Source organism: Empidonax traillii, unplaced genomic scaffold (assembly GCF_003031625.1).
Source record: "Empidonax traillii isolate 1590-97213 ecotype Southwest subspecies unplaced genomic scaffold, ASM303162v1 scaffold998:size213616, whole genome shotgun sequence".
Taxonomy (NCBI): Eukaryota; Metazoa; Chordata; class Aves; order Passeriformes; family Tyrannidae; genus Empidonax; species Empidonax traillii.
In genome coordinates, this window is record NW_020956191.1 from 143,151 (window position 1) to 158,868 (window position 15,718).

Consider the following 15,718-nt stretch of genomic DNA (forward strand, 5'->3'; position numbering starts at 1 on the left):
ACTGCAAGGTTTTAGCCTCGTTCACAGAAATAAGTAACCTGAGATACAAGATTTTTAACACTTTGGCCAGATATTTCTTTGTCCTCTGTTGGCTTCTTCCAGTTTTAGACAGCTATGCCTATCTAATTCCAAAGTGATTCCAGCAGCACTGCTGCCGTATTGGCACTGTTCCAACCTACCTATGGCTGTGTGTGCCCTGATAATTCAGTGCTTGTCCAGCCCCAACGTGCAGATGCAGCTGCAGCACCTCCCCATTTGAAATTAGGTACTTGAAATAATCTTTACTTGGTGAGAAATGAAGAATATTGCCCAATAAAGGCAGGCTCTGACTTTCTGGTTATTTTTTTAACACAGTACCAGCCTAATATCTTTCTGTGTTTATTGAAATGGGAAAAGTTTAATCTTCAAAAAGCGGGGCCTACTGAGACTCCCTCAGTCACAACCATTAGTTACTTTGCAAAAAACAGTGTTTTCAGCTCAGACTTTTCATGTCACGGTCTTGGCCCCAAATATCTTGTGGTAAATCTAATTTCATAGCTTGGACTGCACCCAGCGTTGGGATTATACCTTGAGTATCCTATTTGAAAAGGCAGAGCACATTGTACTGAGTACAGGTGCAGAAACAGCCAGCCAGCTTTGCTCTGAAGTGATGAAAACCAATTTCCTGGGAAGGTAGCTGGATATTTTCTCACAACTTTAGGCAGCAGAATATTAAAATGTGTCAGTTCTGGACATGCAGGTTTAGATTTCATTTTGTTTCAGTTCCTTCTTGCTCGATTGCAATCCTAAAATAGGATTTAATTCCAATAAAAGATTTCACACCAGTATTGAAACTGAAAAAAAAATCCAAGCCTGGATATTTTGAAGCCTCATTATTATTAGGAAATCCCCAGTTCAGGATTTAAAATCAGTAAGACTCTGATGGGTCTTTTTCCATATTTTTGCTCCTAGGCTAACTCCTAGGAAAATGTAAAATCTTTTCAAATGGTCAGCAGTTAAATCATTAGTTTTTCTCATTTCCTGCTTTTACACTTTGAATTCAAATTATACGTACACACATCCCCTGGCAAAGCACTCAGGAAGCTAAAAAAATAAGAGCACTTATATGGGATTATAGATATTTCCTGTTCTTCACGTGCTTAAGTGTTTAACTGTAGCACAGGACTTAATGGATCCCTAAGGAAAAGCTCTGACAAGTATTTTAGGGGTAATCTGGTTTATCTACATCACACTGAGTACTTTTGGCATTTAATCCAGAATTATTATTCAACAGCTACCTGTGCAGTCAAACCCAAATCCTTCTATTTTCCATTTAGGAACTGTTTCTGTGCATGTGATGGTATTGCTTCAGTAAAGTATAAACACTTCCATTGTATCACGGAAGAAGTAATTCATGTATTTCCTTGATCTGTTTTGAAGGGCTTTTCTCCCTTGGAGGTTGATGCTGCAGCTTTTCTTTAAAGTCACTTGGACTCCTTCACCCTCCTGCTTAGATTGCAAAATTAGCAGGAACAGTCTCCTTGACAAGGACACTGTCCTGGAGATCTCCACCATTTGCCAAATTTTGTTAAATTGGACAGTAAAACCCAACCGTGTTAAGGAAGCACATATGTGCACACAACCACAAAAGAGTCTTCTTTATATAGTTAAGTAGAAAAAAAAAAAAGAATTATTTGCACGTTTCCAGCACGAAGCTTCAACTTAATCCATTTTCAAGACGTCTTATTAACCCTGTATGTTGATTTCTAATAAATGGCAGCAGTCACAAAGATGAAGAACTTGAAAATTTAGCCCATACTGACAGTTCTTCACTCCCTTGATTGTTAGATAAATCTGTGAAGTAGGAGAGTGAGACGAAAGATCTTTTTCCACTAAATTTAGACTTCAGTGTTGATAATGGTTTATGGGAAGAGGTTAACTGGAACGCCCTTAATGGGAAAAAAACGCCTCCCCCATGGAAAATAATGTACCCTGTGTTGTATCCTCACTGGCAGGAAAGGTGTTTACTTTAAAAAGAGATTCTTTGAAATGAGAAGTGAAAGGTTGCTCACTTATCAGCCAGACTGAGAAGGCCCAGGGTCCTTTGATAAGGAGTTTTAGACCAGCAGGAGGGTTTCCAGAGGTGTTAGCTTGGGCTCTTTTTTAACTGTCCAAAAAGTTCTTTCCTAACATACTACTTCTTTTCACTCTGTGCCTCTTCCTTTTGTTTCTTCCTGCTGCAACAATATCCTTTATTAATATGCATTTTGGGCTGAAATGCTGTAATCCCTTGGATGTCCTGACCTTTTGGTGAGGCCAGGTACTTACTTACCTGGTGGCAATCCAGTGTTTTCTAAGGAACTACATCAGTTTGTGCTAACTGAGGATCTCTCCTTCTGTATCACTGTATAGAAAACATGAGTGCTCTGCTATAGGGCGAGTGGGATTGATGTCAATGACTATTCTGATATTTGGAAAAGGAATCTTGAGGAAGTGTTATGCTGCTGATATACACAGGGTGGGCAGGCCCAGCCCAGGCCAGTGCAGATGGATCACATCAGTGAAAGCTTGGATGAAACAAAGGCAAGGATGAAGGGCTGGGAATGGTATTACAAGAGAAATAAAAATGGGAATAAAGCAGTGCTGTGCTGTCAGCGCTTAGAAGCCATCAGGAGGGGCAAGCCAAAGCCCAGGCAGGTTCACGGCCTGCGATGGTCCTTGGGCTGGGCCCACCAAAGGGACTCGGTTTTGCTTCCAATGACTCAGTATAAAGGCACCTCTTATCCTCCAGCTCCCTTGGAAGCTAGTTTGGGCAAACAGACAAATATTTTATTGGACAAACGGGATTGTCACTCCAGAATATTTCAGGTTATTTGCAACGCTGGTTTCTCTTTTTTCCGGTCCTCAGGGCTCTCTTTGAGCCCTTCAGATGTATTTGCCTACTGCTGTAGTTGCCTCCCATACTTGAGGCACACCGAGGTGTTTCATACAGTGATGGGTTAAATATAGAAAGTGCCTTGGAAAGGCAGAACAGAGCAACCACTCAATCACTTCACACATGGAACACTGCACAGTAAATGAAGGGCTTCAGTAGCGGCAGGGCTGGGATTCCTGACCTCTGGCAGACCCACCCCTCCCACTGAGGGTGATTTTAAGGAGTCACTGTTGATTTCTTTCCACTCTGCCCCTTATCAGAGGGGACAGCTCACTGCTGGCACAGATGGCCCAGGAAGGTAACTTTAAATCATCTAGACCTCCAGGGTTAGAGCCAGATTTCTATGTGGGAAAGCTTTCCTGTAAACTCGGTCCAATACTTAAAAACCTCTTCAATGACCTGAGCTGATGAGTGGTTTTGCTGTTTAAATCATGTGGAATACAGAGCTTTATAGAGCTGTAAAGAAAAATAGATAAAATTATGCCCTTTTTATTTTATTTGTCTTTAAGGCATTAGATTCAGTAAAACCTGCAAAGGACAAGGAGTTAATATACTGCAAAAGATAAAAGTGGTGTCACCAGAACATGCTTCTGCCAGCCCAAGGGGTTTAAAAAGCAAGCTAGAAATTACTGAGAATGACCAAAAAGTACTGAGATTAGTCACATTTTAGTATTCTATGTGATCGCTTTTTAGGCTTTCCACAGCAGGTTTTAAGGAAAAGGTTGAAATACTCAAGTTGTAGCATGTGAACCTCACATTCAGAAAGTCTTTTGGTTTTTTTTTTTAAGGAAAATGGGAAGACTGTGCCAGTATGTCTGGTAGGGCAATTAGAAACACCATATCCTAAGGGGGATAAACAAGACTGAAGGGCTCAGCTATTGACTGATGGATCCTGAGCAGTGGTTTGTGTAAGTAGGAAGTGAAGGGGATCACCCATGTCCCAGAGCTGGCAGAATTAAGGAGGGTTTCTAGTTTGAAAATGGAATCAGTGAGCTGTGAACTGGCACTCACTTTGCCCAGGGTTTGAATTCCCTCATTCTCCTGGGCTGAATTTAGGTTCTAGTTGGGCGTAGAATGAAGCCTGTGAAAGACTGTGGTGTCAAGTGTCTCTTCCACAAAGCAGCAAACAGCAAATTAAGGGACTAGGAAAAGGATCATGTGTCATGCTGCATGGCACTCTGGGAGAATCACTACACGAGAGCTTCTTTATTTCATTTGACGCTGAATAGTGATGGTCTAAGCCCTTTCTTCCTTCGAGATTAAAAAATACATTTTTCTTTAAGATGTGGTTCTTTTCTAATAGGAATCCAAGTTTACAAATTCTAATTTTTTGGCTGTTTCACTGAAGGACATTGCTCAGCACTTGCACTGCGGGTACTCTCGCTCAGGCTCTGACAAGGGACAGCCAGGTGAGCGATGCTGGCAGGGAATGAAGCAAACAGGTGGTGGCAGTTACTGATGTTTTATATTTGGCTTGAACTTCCTCAGAAGATGGACTTCCCGTTTGAAGGTGAATGCTGCAGTTGTGTTTTGGACCTCCTGTAACTTGTCCTGAAGTCAGAACCTGCTGCACAGATTGGGAGGCTGAGGGGAAGCTGCAGAAAGACCCTGGGAAAGCTAAGATTCCAAATTAAAGTTGGAATCGCAAGGTAAGGAATATGCTTTAATTATACTTCCTTCATTACTGTTCTAAGTGCACTAAAGCCAGCAGAATGCTTGGGCCCTTGGGCTCATGGCTGTTCATGTTCCTGCACAACTTCTGAATTCATTTTCTGAACTCAGCTGAATCCATTAAATCCATAGAGGTATCAGAGCTCCAACAAAGGACACGTTTTGTGTGACTTCGCACACAGCTTGAGGCTCAAGAGAGGGGAAAATGGTATTACTGGTTACCCTTTGCAAAATGTACCACGGTTTCATCTGGGAAATAAAGATGGAAAGAGGAGAGATTGAAATCCCTTAGTTATGCTGAGCTTGATAGTGTGATATCCGTTTAGAAATGCTATTGGACATAAGGAAAACTGAGTGTTTTCTTAGTCTTCGGATGCTCTGCCATTTTTAATTGTTTTCAAAATGAAGCGTTGTGTGTTGCTGGGACAGACAACACTGTAGGGCACCTCCTGGAACCAGGGGCCACTTAAAGTGAGCATTCCAGTCTGGGTAAAGGTGTGCAAACCAAATAAAGCGATAAATAATTATATTTGTAAGCATTTCTCCATACAATCGTCATATAAAAGCAAAAGGGCACTTTGAAACTCCCAAAAGAGAGGGGAAATAGGACACAGGTCACAAATACTGCAGTGAGGAATTTCAGTAGGAGAAAAGCTCTGCTTTTGAAACTGATTTTAACCATTTCTCCTTGTAAAAACATAGGATGCATATATGCTTGTCTATTGTGTTTGATGTCATGAACGCTGAGGAGCTTGACTAACCAACAGAAAAGAAGCAGGAAGCAATGAGGAGTCCGTGTTTATACATATTTCCTGTACACCCTTAGCTGTGTGTAACTACACCACTAACCTGAGTGAATTTTCAAATATCATCCAGCAATTTGTTGCAAAGAGTCTGGAATGTAAATGAAATCCTGAAAAAATACCCCGTGTAGTGTTATAATCCTTTTTTTAATGCAGATCAGAATATCTGGCCATCCCTTGCTGTCCTGGGGGTTTCTGGAGCTGCAGCCCCTGTGCCATAGCACATGTCTGGAGAATGCCAAGGTGGTGACAGACTGTCACACGCTTGAATTGGAGCTGACAGAGCAGCCTGCTTTAACTTCTCTGGGATTTATAATATATATATTTATATACTTGAAGCCAAACATGTGCATCTGTGTCATGGTCCCTTCTGCTCGAGGTCTCCTTTTCCCTCCCTCCTCTTTGGTGCCTGGGATTGGAAGTTCCTGCTCCTTTTACTTTTGTGAAAAGATGCCTAGAAGTTGAGCAAAAATGCCGCTGTGGTAGTTTCCCCTCTTCAACAGCATCCAAAGTATTGTTTCCTCTTCTCTTCCTTTTCCCAGGAACAGCAAGCAGCTCTGCTGAATGGACTCCTCCGTGGGGTTATTGTGCAGGTCACGAGGTTAGCTCACTTTTGTCTTTTTACTCAGCTGCTGCAGAAGAAATCCTCTGTGTGTTCTCCTGAATTGTAAAGGCTGGTAAGAAAGAGAAGCCGAAGTCATCCATTAATCCCCGGGCAAGGTCCTATTGAAGCAGCTGCAGTGAAAGCTCTCACACGCTGCCCTGGAAATAACCCCGGCTGTGACGTGGTGAGATGACCCTAGGTAAGGTCAGAAGCTCAGTTCTCATTTTCTTTTAAGCTTCTGGTTTTTAAACAGTATTTGGGGCTGTGCCTCGTGGATCTGTCGAGCTCTTAAAGCAGCTGGAGCCTCATGGAGAGCAAGCGAAGATGGGGAATCTGGAGAGGCAGGGGTTTATCTGCTAAACATCGCTGCTTTCTCACCTCAGATTACCGTTGTTTTGGCTTAAATATTTAATGACCATGACCCCATGGGAGAGCAGCAAGTGGTATCAGGATTTTAGCTTAAGCTGCTTTGTGGAGACAAAGCACCTGTTTTAATTCCTTCTGGAAATGGAAGTGATTTGGAAGCGTCCCAGCAAATTCAAGTCAAAGTATTCATTCCTGCCTGCCTGTATGCTTTCCCAGCAAGCGTGTGGATTGCAAGGATCTGTGCACACAGCTCCTGCCTGGGATCTTCAGGAGGGCTAGGGGGGCCAGGGGTCTCTGTCCTGGCATCCTGTGCTGCCAAGATGCATTTAATGGAAAGATAGTGGCATCAACTCTTTGCCTCTGTTCTTCGTAGACACTGGTATCATGCAAAGCTGATGTGTAGGGTTATGGTTAGGTGGGATGCAGTCTGCAGCTTCCCCTGGTCCTGGTCAGAGTGCGCTCAGAGCCACTGGCAGCTTCCAGGATAACAGCGTTATCTCTTGGGATCCAATGGCAGTCGTTATTTACCATTTACCATAGGGACTGCTGGCAGCCCTCCTCCAGCTGCTGGCTTTATTCTTCTGTCATGGAATGGCCTTCTGGGATAGAACGAAGGAAACTGATGGGACAAAAACTACTGATGTGACAGATTTGAAGTATTTTGTGAGGTAACCAGGTAACATCATAACTCTTCAGAGCAGGGAGCTCCAAGCTGGAGCTGAAACAGCCACTCCCGTTGGTGCTGAGGGAACTGACTTTCAACAGGATACTGATTTTTGCTTCTTATTTTTCATTTCTCTGACTAGGGAGTCACATCAGGAGAGCTGATTTTCATTATGTTTGAGAAGTAAGGGATTGTTGAACTGTGCAACCTCCCTCCCTCCACAGGGAAACTTGTTTTGTGTGAATCAGGGACAGAAATGGAACCACTGAAAAAATACTCCCTTTATCTCCCCCCAGTTATCCCCCTCCCCAAAGATTTCTGTAAGAATGTGACTAAAACCAAAGCACGTGTTAAATTGCAAAGGAATAGTGTGGAGCTGGTGAAGCCAATGGGAGGTGCACATAGAATCCCAGAATCATTTAGGTTGGAGAAGACCAAGATCATCAAGATCATCAAGTCCAGCCGTTAACCTAGACAGGGAACAGGGTTATCATTTCTTTGGAGGATTTGGGATGGGGTTTTTTGCATTTTATTTGGCACACATCTTTTCAAAACTCACCACCTTAGAAGAGGAATAATTTTATGGCATGTACCTATTATACAAAATTCACAAGCCCTACCTCTTTTCCTTCCTTTTTCTTTTTCACAATGTATTTTACAACTGCAATTTTCGTGTCTCACATTTTTTCTCTCCCATTTCCTGTGGTTAAATCTTGACCATAAATCTTAGGCCGCTTTGTTAAAAATAACAGGTGCACTATGTTTCTTCATGTAACAATCTGCTAGATTAATAGTGGCTTTAAAACAATTAACCATGTCTGTTTGGTTTAATAGTCCGTTTTAATGCACCATGAAGGAGAAGCTAGAGGCATTGTCATTTACAGACTGCTTGTGTTTCATGGGCAGTCTGGTTCTTCTTGTCCGGCACCTTGGTACCGGGATCCCCTTCTTACACAGATAATGCCAAAAGAAGATTCTTGCGCGGATTTGGAAATAAAATGACGCGTCGCTGGGTGGCAAATGAGGGTAAACTTAATTTAACTGTGGTCTCTCAGCCAAACAGGCTTTAGCAGCTTTGGGATGCACGACTGGAGTTGTCACGCAGGGCAGCCGGAGAGGAGGTGGGTTTCTGCATTGTCATGGCAATATTTGAGACATAAAATGTGGTTCTTGTCAATTCTACTTTTTATTAAGGCTGGAAACCTGAGCAGGTCATGGAGACACGTTCTGGTGTGTCACAGAGCAGGATCTGGGCCTCCAGCCCTGCCTCATGGGGGATCCCACCCTTGGGTTCTATTTCCATCCGGGCAGGCTCCATGGAGAGGGAGGACCTGAGGCACAAGGTCATTTAAGGAAGGCAGGATTTTACATCAAAGCCAAATTTCAGTAGAAAGAACAGAATCAATGCTTTCCAAATTGGCTGCTTGTAAGAATGAACATCAAATGCACATGGTAGATCAGAATCTCAGTAAATTGTTACGATTCCTAAATATCAGGAAATGTCACTGCAAAACTGAGCATTAAAGCTCGTGCGTGTGCAGGATTGGTGAAGACTGGGATTGGTCTGGACTACAGGTATTATTCCTAGATGTTATAGTTAGGTTACAGTATACATATTACTCCTAGATGTGATAATTGATTTTACAAGGGGCTTTTCTTGCAATATTTGAAGCCTGTATTAAGTAGCATTGCCAGAACTCCTGATCAGTAACTTCTCTTGGTTCTTCAAATTTCTCAGTTTGAGTTCTTGCTCCAATTAAACCTTACTTTGAAATTGTTTTGTGTGTGAGAGGATGTGAGACCTGCTGGAGACAGTGCTCCAGACAGGTACTGCCACGTTTTACTCCCCAGAGTATTCTCCCTGCCAAGTCCTGCTGCAGCCTTCCCGCTCCAAACCTTGGCCCTGTGCAAAGCCTTCAGATTTCAGTGCCTCTCTTTGCTTCAGGGCCCAACCTCAGGTTCATAAAATATTTGTGGCTGTCAGTCCCACGCCTCAGCCAAAGCTGCACAGATGCAGAAAGCCTGAGGGATTTTAGAATTGCAAATGCTTAACAGATTTTTAACGGGTATATATATGTACATGCATATATAAATACATATATGCATATTGATGTATATCAGACTTGAAATACAACACAAAAGCTGAGATTTCTTTGATAATAGTGGGGCCAAGCTGGGTTGTTGGAGAAATGACTTTAATTGAACTTCCAAATACTACCTCAATTTACGCGTGTTACAGGTGCGGCATTGGTCTTGTTTCTTACTAGAAATAATGAGGCATCTAATTTTAACACCTTAGTTTTGCTCTCTTATGATTCTGTCAAGCCTTTGACAGACCACAGAACAGAGTATCTGCCCTGGCCCCCAGCCCTGTCTGTTGTGTATCTAGGTTTCTTTGACATTTAGAATCTTTTTAAGCCACTTTGGGAAAGTTCAGCAAGGTAGGAGAGGAGGTAACAGCACTGTATCGCAGGGATGTTTTTAAGAGCATACAATCAGCTTTCCTGGAGGTGAGGAGTTTGGATCCCTGGGGGTGTGTGCAAGGTGTCCCTGGCCGTGGCAGGACTAGAGGAGGTGCAAGGTGTCTCCCAGGCCAAGGCAGTGATTCTGATGCCAGGGGTTGTCCCATAATCAGCAATCCGCGTGTGGGGAGCACCTGGGGCAGTGCAGGTGCACTGCAGCCACCAGACAGGTGTGCAGGGCTCAGGTGTGTGGCATTGCCCACATCAGCAGCGTGCTCAGGGCTTCAGCAGGGCGCAGCAAATCCATGGGGGAAATAAAATGTGGCATAGTGCACAGGACATGAATTACCTTTCAGTGGAGAATTTGGAGCTGGCAATTTACAGGCCCCTCAGCCTTTCCCGTTCTGGGCTGTCCCACGAGTGGCTCCGTGCAGCTGCCGGAGGTTACAGTGCTGGTGTGCTGAGTGTGACAGGCTGCTCTGTGTTGTATGTACAGAAATGATCCTACATGTGTAATAACACATGCATTCCCACTCTCTCAGAAAAATTCCTTTTATTTTTTTGGCTTTGTGAGAGAGCATGGTGCAGTTGAGGACCTGTGTCCTCTGAAACAGCAGGGCTGCTGTGGTTGGAATATTGAAGGTGTCTCCTGAAAATTGAGCCTGGAGCTCTCCTTTTTTTTTTTTGAGGCAACTTGGATTTAATAGAATCAATATTTTCTTTTTTGCGTATATAGGATTCTGGTGGGCAGGGTGAACCTAAAACTCATAGTTAGGCTGTCATTGGTGTTCTGAGAACATTTGAGCAGCAGCAAACTGTGTCACGTGAGGCCATCAGACACGGATTTGGGTTGGTCGTGATGTCTCACAGGAGTGGTATTGCAGGAGGTACAACAGAATGGTTTAAAAACTGCATTTTATATTGGGATCCACACATTCAGAACACTGGTTGATTCTGACCCTGACAAAGTTCGGTCCTTGCTTTGAATACTGTTTAGTCTCTGGCTCCTAAAGAAGTGGTTGTAAAGGTTTTGTTTCCACCCTTGGGGGTGGCACAGTGGTGTCTGTTACTAACTGGTTACACACAGCCTCAACTGGGTGACATCTTCTAGGGAAAGAGAAGGGACCAAGAATATGCAGAGCATGTTTGTGAAGGTTTCTGTCTGTGGAAAGTCCTGTGTGAGTGGATTTTGTGTTCTGCCCAGGCTGGGCACTGTTGCCTTTTGTGTTGTGTGGTGGGGAGAGAAGTCACTTTGGTGTCGGACTCCAGTCCAGCGGGACCTTTGGGAACTGTTGTGACAGGACATGGGGTGATGGTTTTAAACTGAAGAGTGTCGATTCAGGTTAGATAATAGGAACAAGTTTTTTATGATGAGGGTGGGGAGGTCCTGGCACAGATTGCTCAGAGAAGCTGTGGCTGCCCCATCCCTGGAGTGTCCAAAGCCAGGTTGGACAGGGCTTGGAGCAAACTGGGCTAGTGGAAGGTGTCCCTGCCCATGGCAGGGGGTTGGAACTTGATGGGCTTTAAGGTTCTTTCCAACCCAAACCATTCAATGATATTAAGATTCAGTAGCTTTTGCTGCACTTCCTTGGGTTGATTGGAGTTAGGGGAGCTTGGAGATGTGGTCCCAGGCTGGGCAGCTGCTCTGGGAGTCCCTGCCAGGGTGTGATGCCAGCATCCCTATGCAGGCAGTGCTGGATGGTGGAATGGCTGGATGAATGGAGGGATGGAAAAGGGAAAGTTGTTTCTCGGTGGATTTCAGGCACATGTTCCAAGGATGCGGCGGGAGGACTTCTCAGTGTGTGAGCGTGCCTGCGTGTGTGCGCGGAGCCGGGCGGCTTTCCCGGCGGTTCCCCGGCGGTTCCCGGCGGGCCGGGCCGTTCCTGACGTGGAGCGCCGGGCCGGCCGGAGGCGGAGCCGCCGCGGGTTTATCAGCGCCGCGGGTCGCGGCGGGCGCGCAGCAACAGGCGGCGCGGGGGACCCGCCGCCTCTCCGCCCGCCCGCCCCGCCGGCCCCGGCCCCGGGAGCCGCCGCCGGAGGGCAGGGAAGGAGCGGCAGGAGGAGGGAGCGGGCGGAGCGCGGCCGGGGCCGGGGCGCGGGCGGCCGGCTCGGGATGGTGCTCCTGCCCCTCTGGGTAGTGGCAGCCGCGCTCCTGGGGGCCCGCGCTGCGCCCGGCCGGCAGGTGAGTGAGGGGACCCCCGCCCCGCCCGCCCTTCCCCCAGAGAACCCTCCCGCCCGCGGGGTCCCTCTACCCGCCTCCCCGGGATGCGCCCCCCCGTCCTGCCTTGTTCCCCGGCTGCCCCGGGGCGTGCGGTCGGCACCGCGCTGGGCTGGAGCGGCGGCTGTCCGCCCTCCCGCGCGCTGTACAGCACCGCATCCCAGCAACCCCGAGCCGGGCACGGCATCCCCAGCACGGGCTGGCCACTGCAGCGGCAGCCCCTGCTCTCCAGATCCCGGCCCCCTGGGTCCCGTTCCCCTGCCAAGAGTAAGTACCACCCTGTGGCATCATGTCACTGCCACCGTCCCTGCTGCCTCTCGGGAAGTCCACTTGGCTTTCTGACTCTCTAGCACAGATTCAAAGAAGAGTTGTCAGCTCTCTGCCCCGGCACCCGTGCTTCTTGGAGCTCATCGCTTTCCTGGCATCAAAGCCTTGCCGTGGCCACCAAACTTACTTTTTGGCACAATGTGACAATATATAGAAGGGGCCATTCAGAATCAGGATTGCTTAGCAGCTCCCTTTATGTTAAACTTGCTACGGACTCTGTTAGTATATTGGTGGGAACAGCTGTTTATTCAGTTAAGGAAGAATTGCCATCCCTGGAAACCAAAAGCAGAAATGCATAAAGTAGTGCAGCACAGACCAAGTGATTTTTCAGCCTTCTGCCATCCCCCATTGCATAGTAATTGCACTAACAACTTGGTGCATGTGTTTCTTTTCTCTTCTGCAGGCTGCTAAAGAACAGCAGATCCAAATAGGTAAGTCTTTTTAGCTATTGTTGCTGCTATCAAAGCAGAAATAAAAGAACCAAGCTCAACAAACTAGTTATTATCTGGAGAAATGATCTGTATGCAGGCGAGCATTCCCCACCATTGCCACCCAGGAGCATTTGTAGTTGCAGGGTGACGTGGCACGGATTGAATTTGCATGCCCTCTCGTGCTGCGGTTTGGCATCCTACGTGTCTGTGCTTCCCTTCTGAAACCTAAACCTCCAGGAGTTATAAAATCTGTAGCTGTTCACTGCTGCCTTGTAGACTGATATACCAGGGTAAGAATGTGCCATGCATCGTGTTTGGTGTCAGTGGTACATGCAGGTGCTGAAGGGAAAGGTGCCTGTTTGTGCCCGTGAGGTGCTTCATACTCAAACTTCAGCCTCTTGGACTCCTCCCAAAGACAGGGAGCTTCCTTTAATTAGGAGGATGCACCCACTGTGTACCTTGAGGCGTGTGTGTTCATTCAGACTAATGGGTAATTGGGTGCTCTGTGGGTTGGAAGAGGTGGTGGGAGGATGTTGAAGCTGGCATTCCCTCTCCCAGGGTGTCAGTGCCAGGGAATGCCATCCTATGTGCTCCTTCCCTTGCCCGGTGTGAAATGAGCCTTTCACCATGCTGGTGAGTGTGTGTCCCTGCACTTGAGTGTGCTCTGGAGCTCTTCAGCGGTGGCAATGGACCCGGGCAGTTCTGCTTCCAGTTGCCATTAGACCTCCAACCCTGAGGTTTTGGTTCAGGTTTTGTTCAGAAAAGAATTTCAAGCATTTCTGTAAATTTTGGAAGTCTTGTCTCAATTTCAGTTCTGGCACTGCATCCTCCTGGGCTTAGGTTGGCTTCCACTGCGATCACTGAATAATTGGAATGGAAATGGTGAGCTACATTTAAAGCTAACTGGCAGACAGAGGGTTTTTCCAGTGGTATGCTGATCCTGTGTTTTATTTCTAGTCCTTTCCATGAGAAACGGGTTGTATTTGAATTTCAGAAAGCTATATAGGAATGCATCTTTTAAATTACCCAGTACATCAGGCAAAATCCCTGAATCTGGAAGACAACTTTCTGTCCTTTATTGTCTTCCTCTCTTGCACAGCCTTAGCATTGCTGTACTCAGGAATGTTTAGGGCTGTATTTGATCCTGTAAATTCTGATTTAAACAGTAGAGAACTGTAGAATTGCAGAATGATTTTGATTGGGAGGGACCTTAAAGATCATCTAGATGTTCTGAATTCCTGCCACAGGCAGAGACACCTTCCACTTGACCAGGTTGCTCCAAGCCCCATCCAGCCTGGCCTTGGACACTTCCAGGGATGGGGCAGCCACAGCTTCAAACTGTGTCTTCCTCAGCTGAGAGTTTTAATGACTTGGAGGTAAAAGCTGCACTGGGATTGTCTCAGATGTGCTGTCCTACTTCTGAGCCCCTACCGAGTGTCTCTTTGCATTGCTGGTGTGTATTTTGAGTTGGCCCGGGGCTGGCTGCTGTCAGCAGCTGATCTTTTCGCCTGAGAAGTCACTTAGGGCAAACTAAAGCACCTGGGGGTTTATTTTTGTTAAATATCAGCACAGACTGCAGTGCAGGCACAGGGAGTTACCACATTGAATTACCTGCATTCATGCACAATGTGCTGCAGTGCCTGGGGGCTGTCAAGGAGCAACCGATTCTGTGTCACTGGTGGCACAGTCAGCCTGAAGGTGCTGATGCTCGAGGCTATGCTGCATCTTCACTTCTCCTCAGCCTCCCACACAGCAGCTCCATCGCTGCTCAGTGGCACTCCTGGAAGAAATCTGGAATCTGACCTGTGACAGAATGGTGCCAGGCCCTGCTGCCTGCAGAAAGCACCTGCAGCTCTGCAGAGGCTGCAAAACCACCACCTGAACCATTTCTTGAGCTGTCTGTATCCCTGGGGCCAGTGACAGCAAAGTAAAGCAATGAGGGCACCAGAGACAGACACGTGTCCCACATCAGCCTCTCTCCTTAGCAGTCCATTGCTTTTCCTCATCCAGCTTGCAGTGTCCAGGTACAGCACAGTCTCATCCCTCCTCAGGTGCTGAGTTGTGAGGGGAATTTTCAAGAAATCCATTGCCCTTTTCTGTCTTGTCTTTCTCTGTGGGCATTTCTGCCACCTAAAGGCAGCCAAAAAGAGCAAACAGTAGTTCTTGAGTGATGCAGGTTGTTGAGAGGCACCAGAACTGCTCCTTTGGTTCCGGAAGCCATCAGCCAAGGATGAAGGCAGAAAATGGGGATGACAAAACCCCTGCTGGGCTTGTCTGGTGGTCTCAGACCACGTTGTCTTACGAAGCCTTACTTTGCTGAGCGAGCAGAGCGGCTCTGTGTCATCCCAGCGTGCTTATCTGCAGGACAGAAGCGGCATCTCCCGGAACGTGGCACAGTGTCCTTATGGAAACACTGTCCCCTCCATCCCTACAGCAGCAGGGAATTGTTTTGTCCCGGTACTTTTCCTGCAGAGCAGGATGTCTGCCATCCAGCGATCTGGTTGTGTCACAGCTTGTGAATTCCAGCCAGAAGGTGCTGGCACAGGAGTGCTGTCGAGGTGTCACCTTAGATCCAGTCCTCTTGCTGAGACTGAGTTTTTGAAGTCTTCTCAGATGGATGTTGAGGCATTTGGAAGTCTCCCGTGGACGGCCACATTAGGAATTTTTGATCGGTGTTTTTCACAGAATCTTGCGCCTAAAAAGATAATATTTTTCCAAATGCAGGTGATAAAAAAGGAAAAAAGTTTAGGATTTGGGAACTCCAGCTGTTGTACACTGCAAATACAACTCCTGGGAGAGCCAGCAGTGTTAATTCTGCAGTTTAATGAGTATTTGAGGGAAAAAAAAAAAAAGCTGGGACAGCTCTCTTCAGAGGCATTCTCTAGCTAATTATGTTTTGGCACACAATGAAAGAATGTGATGTTCCTTCTTAAGTGCTTCCTTTCAACCTAAACATTGTGCAACTGGAGCAGCAGTTTAAAGCCAGATTTTAAAAAAATGGAGAAAATTTGCAGTTAAGTGCTTTGCCTCTTGCTCTGATCAGCACTGTCAGCTTTGAATTAGCAGAGCAGATCGACTCTGAAATTTTAGCTTAGGAAAGGGAACACCTACAGCTGGAATAGCATTTCCTCGGAGCGTGCAGTCTGTGGAAAAAGGGTAATGTAAGTCAGCGGAGGAGTTCAGATGTCTTCGGGATTCAGTCATGTCCCATTTAATTTTAATTGCCTTTGAACAAAAGGCATTTCCTCTTCTAGCTCA

General features: G+C 46.3%; 1 protein-coding gene across 2 annotated transcripts in view; it reads left to right on the forward strand.

Moving 5' to 3' along the window:
* The first annotated feature begins 4,524 nt into the window (after positions 1-4,524).
* ADAMTS3 (ADAM metallopeptidase with thrombospondin type 1 motif 3) overlaps positions 4,525-15,718 on the forward strand; it is a 65,376-nt gene continuing 54,182 nt past the window's right edge. The window contains exons 1-2 of one of the 2 annotated variants that reach the window (XM_027903889.1): positions 4,525-4,563; positions 5,931-6,191. In XM_027903889.1, the coding sequence (XP_027759690.1) occupies positions 6,182-6,191 (10 nt within the window). In that variant the 5' untranslated portion in view covers positions 4,525-4,563; positions 5,931-6,181. Of the gene's footprint in view, positions 4,564-5,930; positions 6,192-11,562; positions 11,667-12,432; positions 12,461-15,718 lie in introns of those variants that run through there. The other variant, XM_027903888.1, reaches the window with a different exon arrangement.